The following is a 22,037-nucleotide window of genomic DNA, read 5'->3' on the forward strand; positions in this document are numbered from 1 at the left end:
AGGAACCATAACTGAAAATGTTTTGCCCCCTCCCCCCCAAAAAAATTGCGCTATGTATCTTCGAAAAGTCTTAGAAGGGGAGGAGGATAATGAAGAATAATTAGGGAGATCAAAACAATATATTAAAGGTATATAAAAGGCATAGCCTAGCCATGAGTGGTAGCCAGCATTCAGGATAATTTATGATGTTTGAAGAAAATGCTTCTAAGTGTTATGAATATATCAGCACAGCTAGTAATATTTTATGGAAAAAATGGTATTATAAATATGGAAGTGGATTGGATGTTTTAGATTACGACTAAGCACTCTAATTTATCTGCCTAAAGTAAAAGATATCTTAGTGGAGAACATTCTAAAGAAAACTGACTCTTATTCACATTACACATGCAGAAAAATGTAATATAATCAATAAATATACACGACGAATTTCGATTTCTTATTTATACAACTAATCAATTTAATTAAAAATAGTAAAACTGGGATCAATATATATATATATATATATATAATTACAAAACAAATTTTTCAAAAAGTATAACATAATCATGGCTATTATTTTCCTGCATTAAGCTGCTCAATTCTATGGATAAAGTTCTCTTTGTTTAAAGGTAAAATTTTGGTTTGAATTTACTTTGTTTTTTCCTTGCTTTGGGGAGGGGCCAGAATTTTCGGGTGAACTATTATAATTAAAATGCATTGGAATGGTTCATCGGTTAATTCTGGATACAGAATATCAAGGCTTTTTTTTATGAAAGAGAGATTTTAATTGATTTCAATGTTCCTCCTCCTGACGAAGTGGCATTGAGGTTGATTGAATTCCTCTTCTTTTATATTCTTTATTCTTTAAATTTCACTGATTTTCTTTAATTATGTTATTATTTATTTGAAGTACTTTAGTTTAAAATTTTTTATTAATTATTTTTTATATTTATAGGATTTTATGATTTTATGAACTTATGATTTTCAATTTTTGGTCTTTGTGAAAAATTGGTTCTGAATTTCTTACTTTATGTTTTTACTTATATTATATCTATCTATCTATCTCTATATAAATGAATTATAGAAGGTTAGGATTAAATATATATATATATATATATATATATGTGTGTGTGTGTGTGTGTGTGTGTGTGCGTAAGAAAAAATAAAGAATATGTAAAAGATTAAATTAGCAGCAAAAATTAATTCGATTCTATATTCTAAAAATAGTAACCTCTCTTTGCGCTGCGTCATTTCTAGATTAATCCATGTCATATGACTCTTACGTTATTCTGATGATGTAAATGGAACTAAAACTCAAGCTACCAATAATAATTTTACAGCAATATTAACTATCCAATCAAAATGCTTTGAGAACCAAAACTAACTCAATCTGAATTAAGATTTTACCCTGAACATAACGCACTTGCTTTCTACGCTTTCGCATAGCTTGACTGCAGTCTGTCTGCTTCTTCTTTCTCACTGCAAATTTATCTAAAATGTATAATTTTTGTAATAGGCACAATTAATGTGCCAACTTGTTTGGAGCCGCAACATGTTTGCTGAAATAAAAAATGAAGTTTTAATTTGCCTTCGCCTCCAATTTTCTATTCATTATGGATCAACACTTCTACGACATCAAAATTCCTGCTCGTCATTACTTCTAAGTTTGTTTTTATTATATATATATATATATATATATATACGTTCGATTTTAATATTATATAATTTTATATAATTTTTAGTACTTTTTTATTACTTTTAAATAATTGCACATATACACACATAAATATTATTAATTAATGATTAATTATTAATAATATATACATATTATTATACATACTTGTTCAAATGGTTTAAAATGTTTACATGATGCATGAAATATAATATTTCCTATTCCTCATAAAATCTCTCGTATATCTCATAAAATGCATTCTTTTCGGTAAATGCTTTTATTATCATTTTAAGCTTTGAATATATGGGTGTTTTTCCCGCTCTATGAAACTAAAGAATGTTAATTATCTTTGAAATTACTACACTTGCAGATAATGTTTCTAATAAAATGCCTTCCTACGTGGTAGAGTGGTCCTACGTAGTATAACTTATATATATATATAAATTATAAGGATAACAATTTAGTCAATTTATGTCTAGTTAATTTTATTGAGTTAATAAATGCACTGCCCTAAAGTTAATTTTTGTTTCTGTTATGCCATAACTGCTTAATTTCTCGGGAATTAATAAGTTTCATTACTAACATTAATAAGCTCGGACATTAATAAGCTTCGGGCATTAATAAAACAGACATAAAAATATTTTATGCATAAAGGAAAGTAAGACAATAAAAAATTTGTTAAATACTGTTCTAGAAGACGTTAATATCAGTTGTTCGATTTAAATGCACTAATAGGATTTGCATCTCCAAAATTTCCGATAGCCTCCAAATTACTTGCAATTCAGTCAAAATATTTCAAAATGCTCGCTTTTGCTTGAAGGCATGCAAAGTATCTGGACCATTGGAGAATCATAAAAGGATTAGGAGGATTTATCAGTACAGGTTTTGTCAATGCCACTGATGCTTCAAAAATCTCTTTTGCATTGACAAATATTCTTTCAATGCTGTGTTTTGTAAATAAATAAGTTGTGGTCAATTGGGTTGTTTCACATTACAAGTGCAATAGATGAAAGCTGTCAGAAGAAATTATAAACAAATCATTTTTAAATACATAAAAAAATTGAAGACAATATATATTCATATTTACATAGTGGATGAATTATATCACTTATCGTAGTTTATTGCAAAAATTTTATTTTTTTGCTTGATTATTTATGTGTCACTACATTTAAACAACCTTCCCATGAACTAAATCTTTCTAATTGAAAATTTAAAGAAATGAGAGCATGTTTATTCAACATATTTCAATTTCTTTTTTGAATCTAAATTATTAGTTGTACATGTTCTAGTAACCAAAGAATGATATTTTTACTCTAAAATAATTACTATTCAAGATAAACAGTTTAGTCTCTAAATTTATAATGAAATTTTTTCTTTATTGCTTACTACGAAGGAAAATTTAACAAACATGGAAAATATTTAAATTGGAAATTTGACAAATTTATGTTACCATACTAACAATGATGTCGCTTTGCGTCTGATCTAGTATTTAAAATTGGTTTATTTCCAATAACAGTATCCAAAAACTGTATTGCAATAATATTAAAAAATGAATGATAATAATAAGTGCTAAATATCAAAAATAGCATGTTTAATATTGCTTCATGTTTTCAATCCTTTAAAAAAGATACTTTTTTATTTTCGGAAGTTAATAAAATAAGTCTGCATTGCTGTAAATGTATTGAATTCCAATTTTTAATCAATAATGGTTTTGAACATGAAGTCTTGAACAATTATATTTTAATCTTTTTGGCTTCGTTTGGTAATAATAGACTGATAAAAGAACTCTAAACTTCCATTGTGAGAACTTTCTCTTCGGCTCAGGTAGACCTCCCAAAAGAGCTGACTGAACAGCTTCTTATATGAAAGAAAACCAAATTAATTGGAATACATGCTGTAATGGTAAGCGGCATGGCATAAAGCAAAGAACGAAGATCCTGTTTAGAAGTTTGCAAAAAGTACTTCAAGTTGCTTGAATCTCGTTTCAGATATTAATCGTTGAGTTTAACTTTCCACCTCCCATCCCCCCACTAAAATATCAATTGAAATTTATTGAGAAAGCAATTTTTTGACTCATATATTTAAATAAACATACGATGATGTTGGCCTTTGACTGAAAACTTTTTATATGAGCTTATTATGTTTCTTGGTGAACGGAAAATCTTAAATAACGGTAAAAGTACAAATATTTTGTCATTTTTATTATGTGTAATATTTGTTCCAAACCCCATTTAAAAATTTCAATATTACTCTCTCCCACATTACTCTTAAGACAGGTAAACTTCGAGTAGTTTTGCAAAACAACTAACCCCTCAAAAACCTATTTATGTTTCGTTATTAAGTCCAGATGGTTGAATTTGAAATATGTTATATGATTTGAGGTTTTAAACCATATCCATAATTTATCACAATTCACTTAACATGCAAATGTTTCGAGTTTCAGTGAGGTGATCCTTGTACTTCAGATAGTCTTAAAACTTTGAAAGTATAACCGATTATGTGCTTTAAAAAAATCAGAAAGACACTTAACAGTGTTGGATCATTAAATATAGGTATATGCTTTTAAGCATTAATTTGTTAGTTTCTGAGCATTTTGTACGTCTAAATGAGCAGAATCCTTTGTAATTTTTTGTATTACAATACAAAAATATACATATTTCTATATACATATTACATATGGCAATATACATATTGCTATATATACGGATAAAATTTTTAATATTCCAAGTGATACAAACAATTTTATTGTTTTATCGAAACCACTTCCTCAATTTTTCTGCAGATTTGCAATCTAATTCTGAAGTGAAGTCATCAAACTGTTTGTGCTTTACTCAGGTTAGTGAATGTTAATTAGTTGCTCACATATGTTTACATTAAAGCTAATTGTAGCTACGGTTGATTTACGTTTCATAAGCAAACAGCAGATTTTTCACAATTCTCAAACTGGTTCACGTATTCACTGCATCCGATGTAATGTATACAGCCGATGTAAAATATAAACTTGTTTTGTCTGCATCTCAATCCGCTGTATCATTTGATTTGTGATTGTGGTATTGATTGTTTCATGAAACGCATATATTTTCTAGAACGCAAAGTTGCTTTATTAAGCGTCTTCCTATGATAATTTTTAGAACGTCATCGAATTTTGTTCAAATTTTTAAAATTTTTCCTTAGTTTCTAAAGTTTGCGTTGAGGAAAAAACATGCACCATCTTGCATAATTGCTATAAAAGTGTGAACAAACACGAACTTAAAACCATTATGTTGCTATCTATAACTGATAAATAAAATATAAAGGAATTCATAAATCATAGGTTCGCAACGGGTTCGCAAGGGGCGATACCACTCCCAGTAGACGCTGGAGGCTTTCTTGGGAACAATAGCTAGTCAAAAGGCAAGTGGAAGGCGTTAAGATAGTAAAAAGGGACGATAGTGGCATACCTATTTATTTAGGAAATTCATATAATAAAATACTTTGAAAACACCTACTTTTTTCATAAATAAACATTTTATCTTGCGATCTAAAATTTTTATCTTATTGCTAGCATGTAAATAAGCGTTAAGAATTTAATTAGCAATAGATGTACCTAATTCGGTTCAGTATGTCGGTGACAGGTCTTTGCACGTTATAAGTACAGACACGATTCTCAGAATCAAGCATGCTTCGCTAGGAATACGGGAGCTTGTAATGACTTAATTGCAGAGCAAATTCAACGGCATCGATTTGCCAATGAATTCAATTTATTTTTTACTTCGGGTATAAAACCCACATGGTTGTTTCGCTTAGATCTAATCTAATTAGAGCCCAAGCGCTTGTTTTTCTACTTATAGCCAGCGCTCATAGAGCATCAAGCTAAGTAGAGGTCAAAGCTCCAGCATTTGAGGCCTCATTGCCAGCCAAGAAATTCCAGAAACTGTAAACGAGTAAAGACATACAAGATGATATGTGCATTAAATCAAATCTGTAAAAGGTAGCGATAGATCTAGGAATGTCTTACCTACGCCGCTCAGGCAACCACGAAGAATTCCTGCTATGCGCGGATCAAACTCCATCAATGAACTAGCTTCTGAAAATATCTAGATTGGCTCACTATAACATGCATGCGACCACCTCACTATCTTCTGCCTAACGAACAGCGCTAGAGATTAAAATTTTCCAACGTAAACTTAACACATGCACTTTTGTATTTGTGTATATTGTATATAGTTTCTATTTCTGTCTCTTTTTGAATTCCTTGTTTGTATTTTGAATTTTTTTACCTCAACTATGACATTAATCTCATATTCCAATCCATTAGACTCTAGCTTGACCTCTCAAACCTAAAAGAAAATGTTCTATCTTTCACATTTGTGAAATTTTCTCTTCAAGAAATCTAGCTTGATGATTTTTTACTTGATTTGCTTTTATGTCAACACTTTTATTGAGTCGAATACATTGCGAAATTCGCAGTACCTTGGCATAACGTTACCTATATCGATACCGATGGACCACATAATTCAAAGAAAGAGGATTCGGGCCATTTCTCTCATGGAGCCTTGAACAAAGTGATGAACGGTCACCCCCTTTTCTCTTTCCCGCCCACTGCATTCGTTCCTACGGAAAGTACACGCCAGAACAGTTCATATCATGTGCCCATTGTGACAGCATCTCACCACAGCTGTAAAATCACGCGATAATTCAGCTGTATGTATAATATCGGTAAGAATGTCTTATTATTATTGTGCGCTACGCCAATAATTCATATGCATGAGTAAAAGCAACAGAAGTCATTTTAGCCATTATTTTTACAACTATCTATAAGTCTGTTGAATCCATGGAGGTAAGAAAGGAAGGAGAGGCCAACCCCGCACTACGAGTGAAGCACTACTCCGAGGCTTCGGTCTCCAGATAGGGTGTTTTTTGTTTACATTCAGAAGCTCTCTTGACAGCGCTTTGAAAGTATTTCCACATTCGACAGTTCCATACAAATCGAAACACGGACACTTCTGCATAAAAGGAACATTCATTGTGTGATGGATAACAGCAATTTGTATAGTTTAGTGACATTTACGCTAAAATCATATCTTGTTGATTTTTCGATAACTAACAACAGCGATTTTGATTATGAATTTGTTTTATAAAATTCTAAGCTGTTGTACTGCAATAATATAGATTTTAGCAAACATTTTGTGCTTAAAGAATGAAAAATGCCTTACGGTACATTTAAAATTGTATACGTCTTTCCATACCCTTGACAGAGTATTCGCTAATTTAGTTTTATGTTCCAAATGCCAAAATGTTTTAAATAAAATATTTTTTTTTGTCATGCACATATTATTGTAATATGTACTTTTTAAAAATTTTTAGAGGAGAGGCTTTATAGTTGTTCATTTGAAACTCACCATTTTATTTTTATATTGTAGAGTCATTAGGTTAATTGGAAGCCACAGAGATGAAAAATATGCAACTGCCTTCGCCGGGAATCGAACCACGGACCTCTGAAATATCGGCCAAACCACACCACAAAGGCACGCTAGGGAAGTGGGAGAAATACCTTATATACTCCCCTTTTTAAAGGGCGACTAGGGTTTTAGGGGACCTAGTCGCCAAATCCTGGGTGCGGAGAATCATCATCCACAACCCTTTTAGTTCGGGCGCCACTTGTAGAGTCATTAGGTTAATTAGAAGCCAGAGAGAGGAAAAATATATGCAACCGCCTTCGCCGAGAATCGAACCACGGACTTCTGGAATACCGGTCCAGCGTGCTACCGTTGCACCACGAAGGCACGCTAGGGAAGTGGGAGAAATACCTTATAATATAACTGAAAAATAATCACGTTGGGTTTACACTTTTTACTTATTTGGGTTAATTACTTATTTGGGCACTTATTTATTTATTTAAATGTATTTGAAATGAAGGTTTTATTCATTCATAAATTCCTGTGAAAGTTACTCTGAAGAAATGTAACTATTTAATGTATCTAACTTTATAATGATTATAAATATTATCTATTTATATAACCTTAACCTTTTCTAAATAATAACCTTAACATTGAATAGTAAACATAAATTGAAATCCTGTTGACAAATACGTTTATAACGTCGTTTAAGCAAGAATTGTTCGTACCGGAACGCAAGCTGTTAAAAGGTATTGTAAAGCAAATTCTATGAGATGCGTACTTAAGAAAGTAATAAAGAAAAGTCTTAGAATACGTATTGTTGAAATTAAGGGTAAAAAAAATCTGATAAGTATAATTAAAAGAATTATTCCCTTACATTTTATACAAGTTTTAAATAATATTTAAAAAAATCTTTTTTTTTTTTTTTTATTCCCTTTTAGAATTATTCAGAGAAAGATAAGTACATGGAAATGAGCACCAATATTTAACGTATTTCACTATTAAAATAAAAGGTGCTCTAATGTGAAATGGACCGAATAGAGCATTAATTATAAATTCACTTAGATGTTTCGATTTAAACGATGCCTCAGAAGCTAAAAAATCATGTCATATTTGAGAAAGTATTTTAGGAAGAAGTTATGTAAATAGAAAAGAAATAATGCATAATTTTAATATTAATAATACAATAAACTTTGATCTTAATTCTTGTAATCCTTAAATTATTGTATTACCTTAAATTTGTTTTCTAGTGTAATTAACGAAAACTTGTGAAACTATATCATTCAAATTAAATCGTTCTGAGCAAACTGTTCTGTGAAAAGTATAGCATTTAATTCCGTTCAGAATGAAATGTGGTTTAAAAATGTATTCTTTTCACATACGTAGGACTCTGAAATATTGTAGAAAAAGAACATATATACATTTATATGTATATTTACGACGTAATTAAAAATTATTTACGTCCGATCGTGTCAAAGCACATTGATCTTAATGGTTTAAAAAAAAAAAGTGACTGAATGTTTTGGTCATCAACGAAAGAATCGCCATTGCTTCAAAGCAGTGTATGGGAAAAACCGATTAGGCCTCTCCTTCTTACTTCCTACCTCCATGGTTGAAATATTAAATTATTTAAAATGTGGCAAATTTTTTATTTCAGAAATTTTGAATCTAAGAAGAAATGCCCGCAGTACATTATTGAGTATTTGAAATATGACTCAATAGTGTACTCACTCTCTTTGAAACCAATAATTACTTATGTGTTTAATTCGTCAAAAGTTTTTCTTCAAATGACAAAGATTTATCCTATTCTAGAGGACTGCAAAATATATATACTACACCAAACTTTCTTGCATTGTTCTCTAAACAAGGAGATGATGGACTATGAGCCTCATATAAGATTTCATCGCTAATTTCAAAAGGGGAAAAACCATGCACAATAACTGACGCGGAATTAATTTTATTTATAGTCAAAGAGGTAATAAAAACTGTTCTTCATCATAAAATACCGTCAGACACCTTCAAAATAATTCCTCTGAATATTAATTTGTTGCAAAGGTTAGATGAAATGGCTAAAGGCTCTGAAATATCGCTATGCGATTACTTAAAGATTTGTAAATTTTCCACTCAAGTCGATGAATGAACTCTACCAAATAACGAAGCACTATTCTTATCATACGTTCGATTCACAAAAAAAGGTCGAGTTATTATTTGCGAATGTTATTCATTGTCAGCATTTGCTAGCAAAAAATCTGAATGAACGCTTGCATATCTCACTTGTATGTTATTAGAGTAAACAATCAGAATAGAAGCAATTCGTCTCATGACAGATTATTTGGCCAACATTGGACTGAAAATGGGGATGATTACTAACCCTTACTGTTGCACACAGATATTCGTTCACTTTCAAAAGGTATTTCTCAGAATTTCTTTTTAAACGCAGTACTGGACTTCCTTGAAAACACAAGCGTAAAAACTGAGAGAAAACCTGATTATATCTAGAAATGACATCGCTTATTCGACAGACCTGCTTAAAATATTTAATGAAGTCAATTTACAATTGCAAGTGATGAGTTGAATTTAATTAAAATGAAAAAGTCATAGTTGCTAATCAAAACTTCTGTTCAAAAGAAGTCTAGACAGAGGTAAATAAATACAGTCACTTTTCTCCCATTATCAGCAATCTTTGCAGAACAGGGAAGATTTATTTATTTACTGCCAACACGTTCTTCATAGCCGCCCAACCGTATAGTAGTTAGCGTCGTTGACTGCCGTGCCGAAAGGCCCAGGTTCGAATCCCGGAGAAGGCATAGATGTTTGTAAATGTATAGTGTCGGCGCTGCATGGCGGCACTCCAAATATGCGGTGAACCGAAAGTTCTCTCTTGTAATCTGGTAAGGAGAAAGCCCAGGGGCTTCGAAATTGGTGGCGGAACTGAGTTAAGTCGCACCGTTACCTGTTTGGTGCTCCAGGCTACTGCCAACAACAGGCGTCATCTTGCGCTCCTTGCTATTAGGAATTTCGTGGGCTTGGGCTCATGTTACTGCCAGACAAGTGGAGCATAAGCAACAACAAAGTTCTTCATGCTGATTTTTACCAAGGGATTCGAAGATATTTGAAACCAGAATATACCGAATAGGGGTTTTAGAACCTTTCGAAAATGCAAATACAGCAGAATCATCAGATTTAGATATGGAACGAATGACGAACTCATTAACCAAGAAGTAAAATTCAGAAATTTAAGAGTCCTAGCTCAAAAATCAGTACAGGCTGTTTACTCTGGATTATGGGCAAGAGTACAGAAATTTTTAATTGCTTTTCCTTCACCGTATTTGTTGGCTTCAGTGCAGTAGCTAATTTACTGTCTAAGAAAAAGAACACATTGTACATCACTGCACATGGAAATTTGCAACTAATGTTAACGAAATTGGAAGCCGACGTTAACAAATTGTTAAAACTCTACCAGTCTCAGCCACAACATTAATTTTTATTTCTTATTGGTTTTATGCTTAAAATTCTTAATAAACGATGTTTTACTACAGTTGATGGGAGTTTTAATTAATTTCTATTTTGTGATCCTTAAAAGACAGACAGACAGATAAAATAGGTATCGATAATATGAAGCAATATTTTAATGTTTGGTAAAATTAACTATTATGAAAGAGGGGCCGTTGGAATTTTTTTCTTGTAAAAGACATGGTAGAAAAGAAAGATTGAGAACCTCTCTCATAAATAAATAAATGGATTCAAATGAAAATTATATATGCCTCTGGCCTTTTCTCTTTTCTTTTTAAATTGTGTTTTTGTTAGGAGAATCGATCACTTAGGGAATCGGAAAATGGAATTTTTACTTCCCATGAAATCAAAGTAGTACTGCAGTATCAAATACCATTGCAATATTTTAGTTATTCCTCTACATCGTTTTATCAGCAAAGGATTTCTATTAGCAAAGGATTGCGAAATTTTAGTCCCAAAAATATTGCACATTCAAGGTGAACAAACCATTTTTGTCTACAGTTCTTATGCATTCACGTTAAAGGTCATAGAATGGCGATCTTTAAAGCCGTCACTTACGATAAGAGAATATACAAGAAATAGCAGTCTGCTTTGAATCTAATCTCAAGCGTGCTTTTCTTGGAAGCAGAATTTTAGAACTTTATACTGAATAAGTAACATCAAGCGTTCTAAAACTGGATCCGTTAATTTTCTAACGTTCTTGCTTTGTGTTTGTAAAAGCTAGTCGAATTCATTTTACTATGAGATACTGTTTGCTGGCTAATTACTTTGAGTTTTTGCCATAATATTTTTGTTTGTTTAAGTTGCTGCTTTAATATTCTTGTTCACTTTGTGTTTCAAAATAGGCGCAAATTATGCACACTTCTGTGTTTCTGTTATAATTCGCCTGGTGTAATTTGGGATTTAAACTAGCGCAGTGCATCCAGCTTTAATATAGGTTTGGTTTTTTTAATTACGGCAAAGCCTCGAGGGTTATCTGCCTAAGACGAGGGATGCCTTCGTGGAGGACTTTCTAAGGGAAATTGGCTCATATAGACGTTACATATGGGGAAAACCGCGAAAACGCTCCTGCAGCCAGTCCTTTCGTGGGATTCGAACCTCGAACCGAACTACCAGTGTTCAGCGACTTTACCGCTCTGCCGCTGGTGAATCCCAGCTCTGTGAAGTACAGAAATGTAATGTAAATAATATGATCTAGTTGAATTATGATTGCTAAGTAATTTGTAGCTGCTGCTTAGAAAATAATTTTCGTAATAATCACCTTTTTAAGCAAAATTCTAGAGCTAATAATTGAATTTAAAAACTCAATGTCATAGTCTTTAACATATGAATATGAGAACATTATAAATGGGTAATATTTCTTCTACTGATTATTTAAAGATAAATTTTCTTTCTCAAATTTAGTGTAGTTAGACTCAAAATGAATGTTATTTTGAATAATGGTAACTAAATTTGGGGGTACGTGTTTAGAATTTATTGAAAAATTTAAGATTTCCCTTTAATTCAATAATCTACAAAATAAGATAAATGTATTTAGGGGTGAAAAATATGGAAAACATAATCCTAATTAGATCCAGTTTCTCAGTTAAATTGTACATTAAATTCTCAGCTGTCAGAATAAGAACATAATAGTGGCATCTATGCAGACATCTGACATTGCATTTTGGCTACCCTGTAATGCGACAGGAAAATACTTTGAAACTAACCTTATTTTTTGTCTTTCTTCGTGAACTTGTTTTATTCTTAAAAGTTGTTTTTTTCCGTTGCCGTGAACTGTAAAACTGAATTTTTTAAATGCAAATCCAAAACATATGTGCAAGTAAAATACAAATGGAACAAGAAAACAAAAATCAGAAAAATTAATAAATGAAAAACGTTTTATATTATTATATAGCGTCTGTCATCAGGATTTTGAAGCAAGAGAAGTGAAAATTTAGCTGGAGTTTGAGTAATGAATTCTATTTGCTCAATGGATGTACTAATATTCAATATCATGAGGTTAGGCATGAGGAAATGAAGTAATTCCTTGCATTCTTCCCCATTTAGAGAGCGAATGGGGAAAGGTACAAGTCCCAGCTAATTAAAACAAAGAGATGGCGACTTTTACCCCATTTTAGTTCGGGTTCCATCATAGAATCTTATTAGAATTGCTACAGCCAAGGAACATGATAAATCAATCGTGTTCTTGTCGGAATTCGAACTATAGATCTTTCAACTGCCAGCTAGACGTCTAACAATTTATACCCCGACATCAGGTGTAAGAGGACGCAGTAATACTTTACAATTTAAACAAATGGAAATAGTTTGAATTTCGAGTAAAGTAGCCCCCAGATCTTATATTCTATTTAATCTAATATTATTTGCTACGGCAACTCTTTAAATTCAATCTCGGACTTTTAGTGCATCTTTTGCTTATACAATGTATCTATTTATATTATCTCAGAGGGAAACGATTAATGATAGGTAGCTATAAAATGTTTTGCATGAAATTTTTTGCCGCTTCTCATCATATGATTTTCTGTGCGAGATTCTTACCTTATAAGGTATTTCTTCCGCTTTCTTACTGTGCCTTTCTTGGTAGTGGTCTGCATGCTGGGCGCATATTCCAGAGGTCCGTAGTTCGATTGCCGGCGAAAGCGTTGCTCATTTTTCATCTTTTCTGCTTCCAAAAAAACAACTAATGTCTCTACAACCTATTTGAATGCATATAATGATCTTAAAGCTTAAGAACGGCATGGGAGATAATATAAGTATACGCGAAAAAATCATTTTTAGAAGACCGCTGTTAAATAGTTCATCGACATTAATATACTATGGAAATATAAGTATTGGTTTGTCTGACCAGAGTCAGATGTTGTATACTAAGAAATCCGAAATTAGAAAAGTTCTAATTTTGCTCACAGTTCTTGCGCAAATTCGAGGATCATTTACTCTTGCATAAATGTTTTGGAGAGGAATATGAGAAGGTAAACTGGCCAGCATTTACAACGCACATGGTAAAAACTACAAAAATTCTTTAATTTTGTGGGAAAATAACGATCACAGGTGAAAGCATAGCGACAAAAATATGGAGGACGAAAACGGCGCAAAGAAAACAAAGCGAAAACTCGTGATACAGAATGTCGTGGGAGAAAAGAAAGCAAGGAGAAAACATCACAGTATAAAACATAATTTAATATTCGTTTTAAAACAGGTGTTTTAAAGCGTCTTTATAGAAAATATCGTGGTAAAAAATAAAACACCTACATATCATCATCCCATGACGATAACATTGCAGACATGTGTTTCTAACGCTTTAGTTCTAAATCAATATTCACATAATTACATCAATAATTCACATCTGTGAGAGCAAGAAGGAATGATGAATAATTTTACCTTTATGTTACATTCTTTTTTAATTAACTAAACAATTTTTGCCGGAAATCAAGATGGAAACTTAAGCATTAAACAGCTGATAATAAGTAGAAAATTAATGCTAGGTAGTATAGTTAATAGAATTTTAAACTTATGTAGTTAACTATTAAAGATATTTAGACTAAACTTTTCAGGAAAAACTATCAATGTAACTTTATAAAAGAGATTATTTAAATAATGACTTTAAAGAGAGATAATAATAAAAGAAGTTAATTAAATAATAGTTAACTACATAAATTTAAAATTTAATTGCTATACGATGATTTGTAGGTGCATTTTTTTTTTTTAACCACGATACTTTTTCCTGCGTTCATAACGGTATTTTCTACGTTTTAAAGTTTCCAGTTTTTGACCCATTTAATTTTCGAGGACTTTTAAACCTCGATATTTTATAACTTCGATGTTTTTTTCCTTGCTTTCTTGTCTCTTACAACGTACGACGACGACGACGTTTTCTCTTTGCGTTGTTTTCTACACGATGGAGAAGACAGCTGCTTCCTCTAATTGTCATTTTACAGCGGTTGGCGATACTAACGTTGTGCGGTTGGTGATATTAACGTATTGTTGAGCCCAGGTTCGAATCCCGCGGAAGACATGGGTGTTGGAAATGTATTTCTCGGGAAAAACATGGGTGTGTATAGGCAGACACTTAAAATACTGGCGAGTCGAAGTTCTTTCGAATGGCTTGGTAATCGAGGAAGAAGAGTAGAAAATCCTTGTCCCATGATTTCGCTGTCAAAATTGGAGTTGCACAGTTAATGTGGTGAGACTGTTTGTACGACTAATGGTGAAATTACGACGTTCAACCCATTTCTGTTTGCCAGAAGAAACTTCTTTTGTTGGTTTATGCCACTCCTGAAATGAGATCCTGTAATTTTTATAATTGTTGAGCCCCCTTTCCAACATCAATACCAAACTGATAGGTGCTTGTTGTACTTAAATATTTTAAATCTTTGCAATTTTCCTCCAGTCGGATCCTATCTAGGTTTTAGAAATAGTAATGAAGTGACCATGGATTGGTCAAATTGTTGTTTCACTGAAAATTGTTGCTTCTGAAGGAAATGCTCGAAGCTGACGCAGTTTCTTGAAATTGCTTCTCTGGATCTATTAAAGCGTCAGCGGAATACCAGTAATAGAGTATTTCTTTCTTTGAATTCTAATAGCTTTCCTCACAGGTTAAGTATTTGTTCCAATTTAATTGTGAGCATCAACCCATAGCTCTTCAGATTATCTGCTCTTAAAAGGAATCAAGAACTTTTCACATCTTTTGAAAATCAGATGATTGATTCTAAGTAATCGTATGAAAATGCTCAAAATTGCCGTCCCTTCCCCCCCCCCCGTGGCTCTTACGTTTCACAACGCAGTACACTATTTTGGTATTTTACCTCTGTCACCGCACTACAACATCACCGCTCGTGAGAATAGCTTGTTCTGCGCTGTTGCCCATGATGCCTCAGGCTTGAAACCAGACCTTTATACCTTTATACATTTATATTATCTTTAGAATACTTAGTTAGGGCTGTCCTTAGGCAGGGCTGTTCCTAGTGGGGGTGCAGTGTACGCGGGTGGCGAAAATCAGGGGCGGCCGGACTCTTGAGATACCACAACTAAATATTTTAAATTTATTAAATTCATCGTAAGTACTTATCATATGTAAGTACTTTTTATACAGTTTGTCATATGTAAATACTTAATGAATATGAAATACAAATTTTAATAATCATTGAGCATTTATTTTATTTTTTTTTATTTTGAGGGCGGCAATCCTAGGAAAGTACGCGGGCAGCCAATGGCCTAGAGGCGACCTTTCTAGTAAAGTACGTGGGCAACCAATGGCCTAGGAACCGCCCTATAGCTAGGAAAGATTTTGGAATTACTGAATTTCTTCATAAAATAGTAGAACTACGAATGTTATCGTAAAGGTATTTATTTTGCCATGAATTTAAAAAAGAAAAGTAGAACATAAAAAATCTCGAATAAAAATACCAATGTTAAATTTGAATAAAACCAGAACAATATTTTTCTCACGAATTTAAAAACCGGGAAATCCTTTGAATGAGTATAGCGATTAATCACAATTAAAAGGATAGAAAATTAATAAACAAGAAAGAAAGCACTGGTGATCTACATGAAAGATGTAGAATTCTGCATGTTCAGAATTTCCCGAGGCAGAAAAAAAAAAAAAATTAGCAACTTTTAAATCTTGATTTTAATGTTTGTTGCCCTGATTTTATCTCTCGTCAATCGATGTTTACATAATCCATACGATCAAATTTCAAGGATATACATGACGTTTCAAGCACTCTCTATAAGAAGAAAATACAAAAAATGAGCATCTACTAGACTTAGACATAAGTTTACGACACCGAAAAGTCCTTCGCCGCCTTATCGCTGCTTGCCGGTTCGTGGCGCTAGCTCCGCTATAATTCGAGCATACGACATTTGTCTTCAGTCAGAAGCGAAACGAACGACAAACATGGAAAACACTCCAGCTGTAGTGGAGCGGAAGCGGGAACCCCTGTACTCATGGTGTATTGCATTTGCATGCTTCTGGCTCAGTTTTCTCACTGTAGGATTGCATAGATCGGCAGGAGTCATATATGTATCCGTCATACATGTATTTAATATTAGCAGGGAACAAGCAACATGGCCATTCAGTTTATGTGGTTCACTTATGTGTCTCTTAGGTAAGGAAATGCATTATTTTGATTTTACATTTTACAGACGATTATAACTTTATGTAAATACTTTATATCAGCATGTATAAAATGTAATGTACTTTTTAAAACTTCTAAAGAGGTTTCTTTCTTTTTACTATGGATATTTCGTATTATTTCAAAACTGAAATTTTTGCTACTTCTCCTGCAAGCCCCGTGCACAAGCGATTCAGTTGGGAAAAAATCACATATACGTTCTTGAATAATTAAAACTTTTATTATTATTGTTATTATCACGAAACGCACATTCATTAATTTACGATGTAATAATATTTTAGCAAAGATTTCATCTGACGTTTGACAGAGCTATTTGGAGCATATGGTTTCAAAACATAGGATTTTGTATTTTGCATGTTAAATTCCGTAGTATTAACTCTTAAATTGGTAGATCAGTTTTTATTGTTTAATTTAATACTTAAAATGTTTCAAGAGTTAAATTAAAATACGAAAATGAAATGCGTTTCTTCTTAAATTTTTAATTAAAAATATTTTAATATATTTCAACTCTTTTTTGGAAATCTTAAAGCGCAATTTGAAGTTCTTGGATTGCAATATATTTTTCATTTATGTTTAAAGAATCCCTGCGAACGAGACGTCTGCGTAGAGTTTTCGTGGATTTTTTCCATGTGTAATGTGTATAAGAATCAGTTTTCCTTAAAAAGTTCTCCACAAAGGCTGTCTTTGTTAGGCAGACATCCCTCGAGTGCTGTGTCTTAATCATTTAACTAACCTAACCAATCATGCTTAAAACATATTTTATGAGAAAAATTAGTATTCGCGATCCCTATTTTAAAAGTGGTTTACGAATGCTAATGGTTTTTAAGCTAATATTATAAAAAAAAATAAGTATTGAAAAGTATTTATAATCATGTATTTTATTTCAAATTACGAAGACACTGTCGTTTATTTATGTGTAACATAAAAATTCAGATCCGTAAATATTCATTTATAATAAAGCTGTAGATGAATTTTATAACTGTACACTAAACAGTAATTAATAAAATTCGGTAAAACTTTTTAGCGTTAGCTTTCTAGCATGCTCTTAATTTATGCCAAATATAACAGTTGAAACAAATTTAGTACGAATTTAGCAGAAATGGTAATTCATATGATTTTAGTCCGCGTTTTAAAATACACCAAAAAATGAACTTAAGTGCTATCATAAAATAAAATTGTACCTTTGGGGAAAAATTAATGAACTCATTGTAATTCAACAGATAAACAAGTGTTGTATAACTGAATATATAGAAATTCGTTATGGTATTAAAATGTTTTATTAATTTTAGATATGGATTAATGTTTGTAAAAATTAGCAGTTAGAGATATTATAAATAGTATTCATATGTTATATTATTAAAACAGAAAATAAAAATAACATATAATAAAAATGATGTTTTTTTAAATGCGTATTACGCTGATATAACACACAGCTATAATTTGAAAGATAAAGTTTTTCTTTTGCAAGATTGGCAACTGCAATTTACCGCATTATAGCCCACATTACCGACGAATTAAATATAATTTCATACTCTAAACTCATGTTAACTCGAGGTTTGCTGCAAGTAACGTGAAACAAATATGAATAATTTTAATTGCAGAGCAAAATATTTGAAATAACTTACACCATTGTTTACTGCTTTACGAAATTTGTGAATGGATTTCAGTTTTTTTCACCGTACGAATAAACGTAAAAGGAAAATTACCTGTCAAATGGAATTTCCGTACGATGCACTTTCAGTACGAAGCATTTAAGGGCGATCATTCATGTGTTTAAAACGAGTTTTCCCTTTTTTTCCCCTTTGTTTTTGTTTTCCCTATTTTTATTTGCTTATTTATTTCTGAATAGAGTTTCACGATAAAGATTTTACATTATGGTTGATTCTGTTATATAAATGCCTGGGATGTTTTAAGTATATATAATGTATTTAAATAGGCATTACTGTGGTAATTCTATAGTAATGTATAATAAACATTAGTAAGTCTATTTAAATATATATTTCTATGGTAATACCATAGTAGAAACCACAATGCAGGAACGTGTCTTTTCAACTGGCATTTAACCATTCGAACTCCTTTTATAAATAAATTTATTTCTTCTAATTTCGATGCATTATATTTTGTTTCTGAATATTAAATAAATATGTATAGAAGACTTTAAACTGATTCGATAGCGAATGAATATCCAGAGCATAGTATATGACCAATGAAAAATTTTAATGTCTATTGTAATATGCAGGTGCAACATTTCGTGTTTCTGTTTTCATAGACTAAAACGAACAACACCATTTTAAGTTACATTTATTATTAATTCATATTTCAGCTTGTCTTCGATTTACCTCATACTTTACATAACAACTGCATGCATTTACAACACAACTGTTTCGCAAACTCATTGCACATTTTTCCTGAAGCTGATCTTAGCAGATTAGTGTAGTGACCGAACACCTGATCCGAAGACTTATCTCGGTCATATCTCAAAAATCTTTTCCGTTATGTAGTAGTGGATTTAGGAAGTTAGAAGCCAGTCTCATCCGAACCTTTTGGGGACACTTCATCTTTAGCCATAGGATATGCTTACGAGTTTTTAAAACTTAGTTAATGATTTTGGGCCTCTTTGGAATGCTGAGGCCTTTCCAATTGAGACTTCCGTGACCCCATAAATCCACCTCTGCCATAAGCAGAATGGAAACCCTGCACAAAGGTGTCTCGAAACAGTAATCTAACGGTAGCGAAAGCCTTGACTTTATCATGCAGGTAATCAGTGTTATCTAATAAAATACAAATAAAATTTAAATGAAAATATAAAGGAAATTAAAAATACTTTCAATTTACACAGCTATCTCTGCTCTACGATAGAGAAATGCAAATATACAGAGATCAATAAATTTCTTGAATATCTTTCATTATGAGGAAAATTCGTCGTAATTATTCGTTTCTTTAACGATGTATCATATTAGTATTCTATGATGATTTTACATCATCATGGCTTGAAATTACAGGATCTGACTTCCACTGTCTTTCGCTATTCTATAATTATTTAATTTTGCATATTTTAATCATTATTTTGTTCTTTTTCTAATGGCGGGCATTAGCCATTATGGGCTCTCAATCATTATTTTAGTAAAATGCATTTATAAAATGATGTTGAACTTCCACTGTTTGTTTTCGTCTAGAATTTGTCAACACTCGTCTAGAAGGCTTGAAAACTGTTATTTTATATATTTTTGTTCTTAATCGGACGAGTTTTCTGTCTTGAATTTTTACGAGGTAAATCCGTTGTTCTGGGTCGTGCCCCATATCAAAAGAGATTGCTTCTGCGTTTGCTACTGTTTGGCGTTTTTTAATTGCTATTTCCACTTCAAAATTAATCAAACGAGAAAACGAGAGCCGAAGATATTACATTTACGTATTATTCTTTTATCAATGAACCAGTGCTCTCATGTTGACGTTTCATCTTAGGGCTGACAATGGTGCGGAATCATCAGCCATAAATTATTTTGTATTACAAAAATTTTTAATTACTTAATTGAAAATGAACTGGCTGTGCGACGGTGGGGAAAAATCATTTTTGTAGTAAATCAAGCAAAGCAGATTGATAGTTGAATCGGAACTTGCAAAAGTGGGCTATGCGATTAAAGTCAAATTTTATAGGAGAAAAAATTTCCCATTCCTCACAAAAATGTCAGAAGTCAACAAAACATTATGAAACCGATGTAACTAGGATCTATGTAATTCATCCTTTTTCAAGCATCTTCTGACATTCTTGTAAGGAATGGGATAGTTTTTTGCTGCTCCTATAATGTCACATTAGCCTCTTTTATACGTCTTCCCGTTCAGTTACAGACTTAGGTGTATGCACTTTTTAAATTTTATAGTGCCAGTTATCCCAAGCGTTCTGTTCACGCCATTTTATTTTGCAAAAAATATCTGATATTCAAGGAATATATCTGTTTTTACAGGGAAGGGGGCGAGGACGCTTAAAGACAAATATATTATTTATCATAAGCAATGACTGCAGAAAAGTTTGACTTTAGTTTTTGATTCAAAAAAAGTTTGATTCAAATTTTTTTTGAAATTTTTTGAAAAGTTTTGATTCAAAAATTACGAAACAACATGCAAATCTAAAGCAAATTTGCTGAATTTTAGGATTGCTTGCGAAGAATTACTTAGTGTGAAAAATGTGTCAGTCTTAGCAATCATGTTTCACTGCCCATCAAATCGCCCTTTACAACAACACTCAGTGGATATACAAATTTTAAAAGCAGTGACCCGATAAATAAAAATGATGTTATGTATATATAAATGATCTTCGTCTTCTGTTTTACATACCTATGCTTTTAATTTCAAACCTATCATTACTTTCCGAAAATTCAACCCATTATCATCATCATTATCGCTTCCATATTTAAGTCTCAAAGCCTTCTCCCGTACAAAGGAATAATTATTTCTTCACGTTATGCGTTTACGCCTTTTAACCGAGTTTAAATGTTTTTTTTTTCCGGTAGTTTTATTCTGGAGGTACCCAATAGGCGGCCACCGTTACCTTCTATGAAGAAACAGACAATTTACATCGATGCCTTATGCGGGATTCGAACCCGGATCCTTCGGTATCGCAGTCGGCTTCCCTAACCACTATACCGTCTGGAAGGCGAGCTTAAATGTCATCTAAGGGGTTAACTACATGAGCGCTTTCGTGGTTTTCTTCCGTATAAATGTGAATACGACCTAGTTTTACTTAGGAAACCTCCTACAAGGCATTCGTCTCATTAGATAAATAGCCGCAGTGTGTTTAGCAAGGAAAGCCCATGCAGCCAGCCCGTTCGCCAGGATTCGAAGCCCGGACCGAATTATTAGTTTTCAGCGACTTTACCGCTTAGTCGGTTGTGGTTTTACGATAATGGAGATTTAATGAGTAGATAAAGTTTTGAAAAATTTATGAAGCTCAAAATCCGTAGAATCATAGAACATATATTTCTATTTATTATATCCGTTATATTTCAAATTTTGTTATAATACATTGTATGTAAAATTAATTAATTAAGAATAAAAAACAATGTGTAAAAAATCAGCGTCAAAATTTTAAACTTTTTTTTCGATGAGATTCAATGTGGAACAAAAAGAGTCAAAATAAACTACAAAATTAAACTTTAGATATAATTCTTTCTTAAATAAACATTAGCTTTAGCTTTCAGTTGTACTGAGCTTGGTATTACTTTTGGGTCACTTTCTCAACTGATGATGGTAAAAATAAATATACAAACTTTATTTATATTTCGACAACGAATACAAATGACATTGACATTTATACAGAATTCCATATTTATCGGATATTTCGAAATAAATATGATTATCAAACGAGTACAA

The 22,037-nt window shown here is 32.1% G+C and overlaps 2 protein-coding genes across 2 annotated transcripts in view; one reads left to right on the plus strand and one right to left on the minus strand.

Moving 5' to 3' along the window:
• The window catches only part of LOC118187736 (monocarboxylate transporter 12-like), a 184,661-nt gene that overhangs the window by 85,210 nt on the left and 77,414 nt on the right, over positions 1-22,037 (minus strand). The window lies entirely within an intron of this gene.
• The window catches only part of LOC118187735 (monocarboxylate transporter 12-like), a 78,300-nt gene continuing 72,652 nt past the window's right edge, over positions 16,390-22,037 (plus strand). Inside the window, exon 1 of the mRNA XM_035358011.2 lies at positions 16,390-16,643. Coding sequence (XP_035213902.1) covers positions 16,433-16,643 — 211 coding nt within the window. The 5' untranslated portion in view covers positions 16,390-16,432. The remainder of the gene's footprint in view (positions 16,644-22,037) is intronic.

This window comes from Stegodyphus dumicola, chromosome 3 (genome assembly GCF_044657685.1).
Source record: "Stegodyphus dumicola isolate Sdum_Otavi_A_Nest chromosome 3, ASM4465768v1".
NCBI lineage: Eukaryota > Metazoa > Arthropoda > Arachnida > Araneae > Eresidae > Stegodyphus > Stegodyphus dumicola.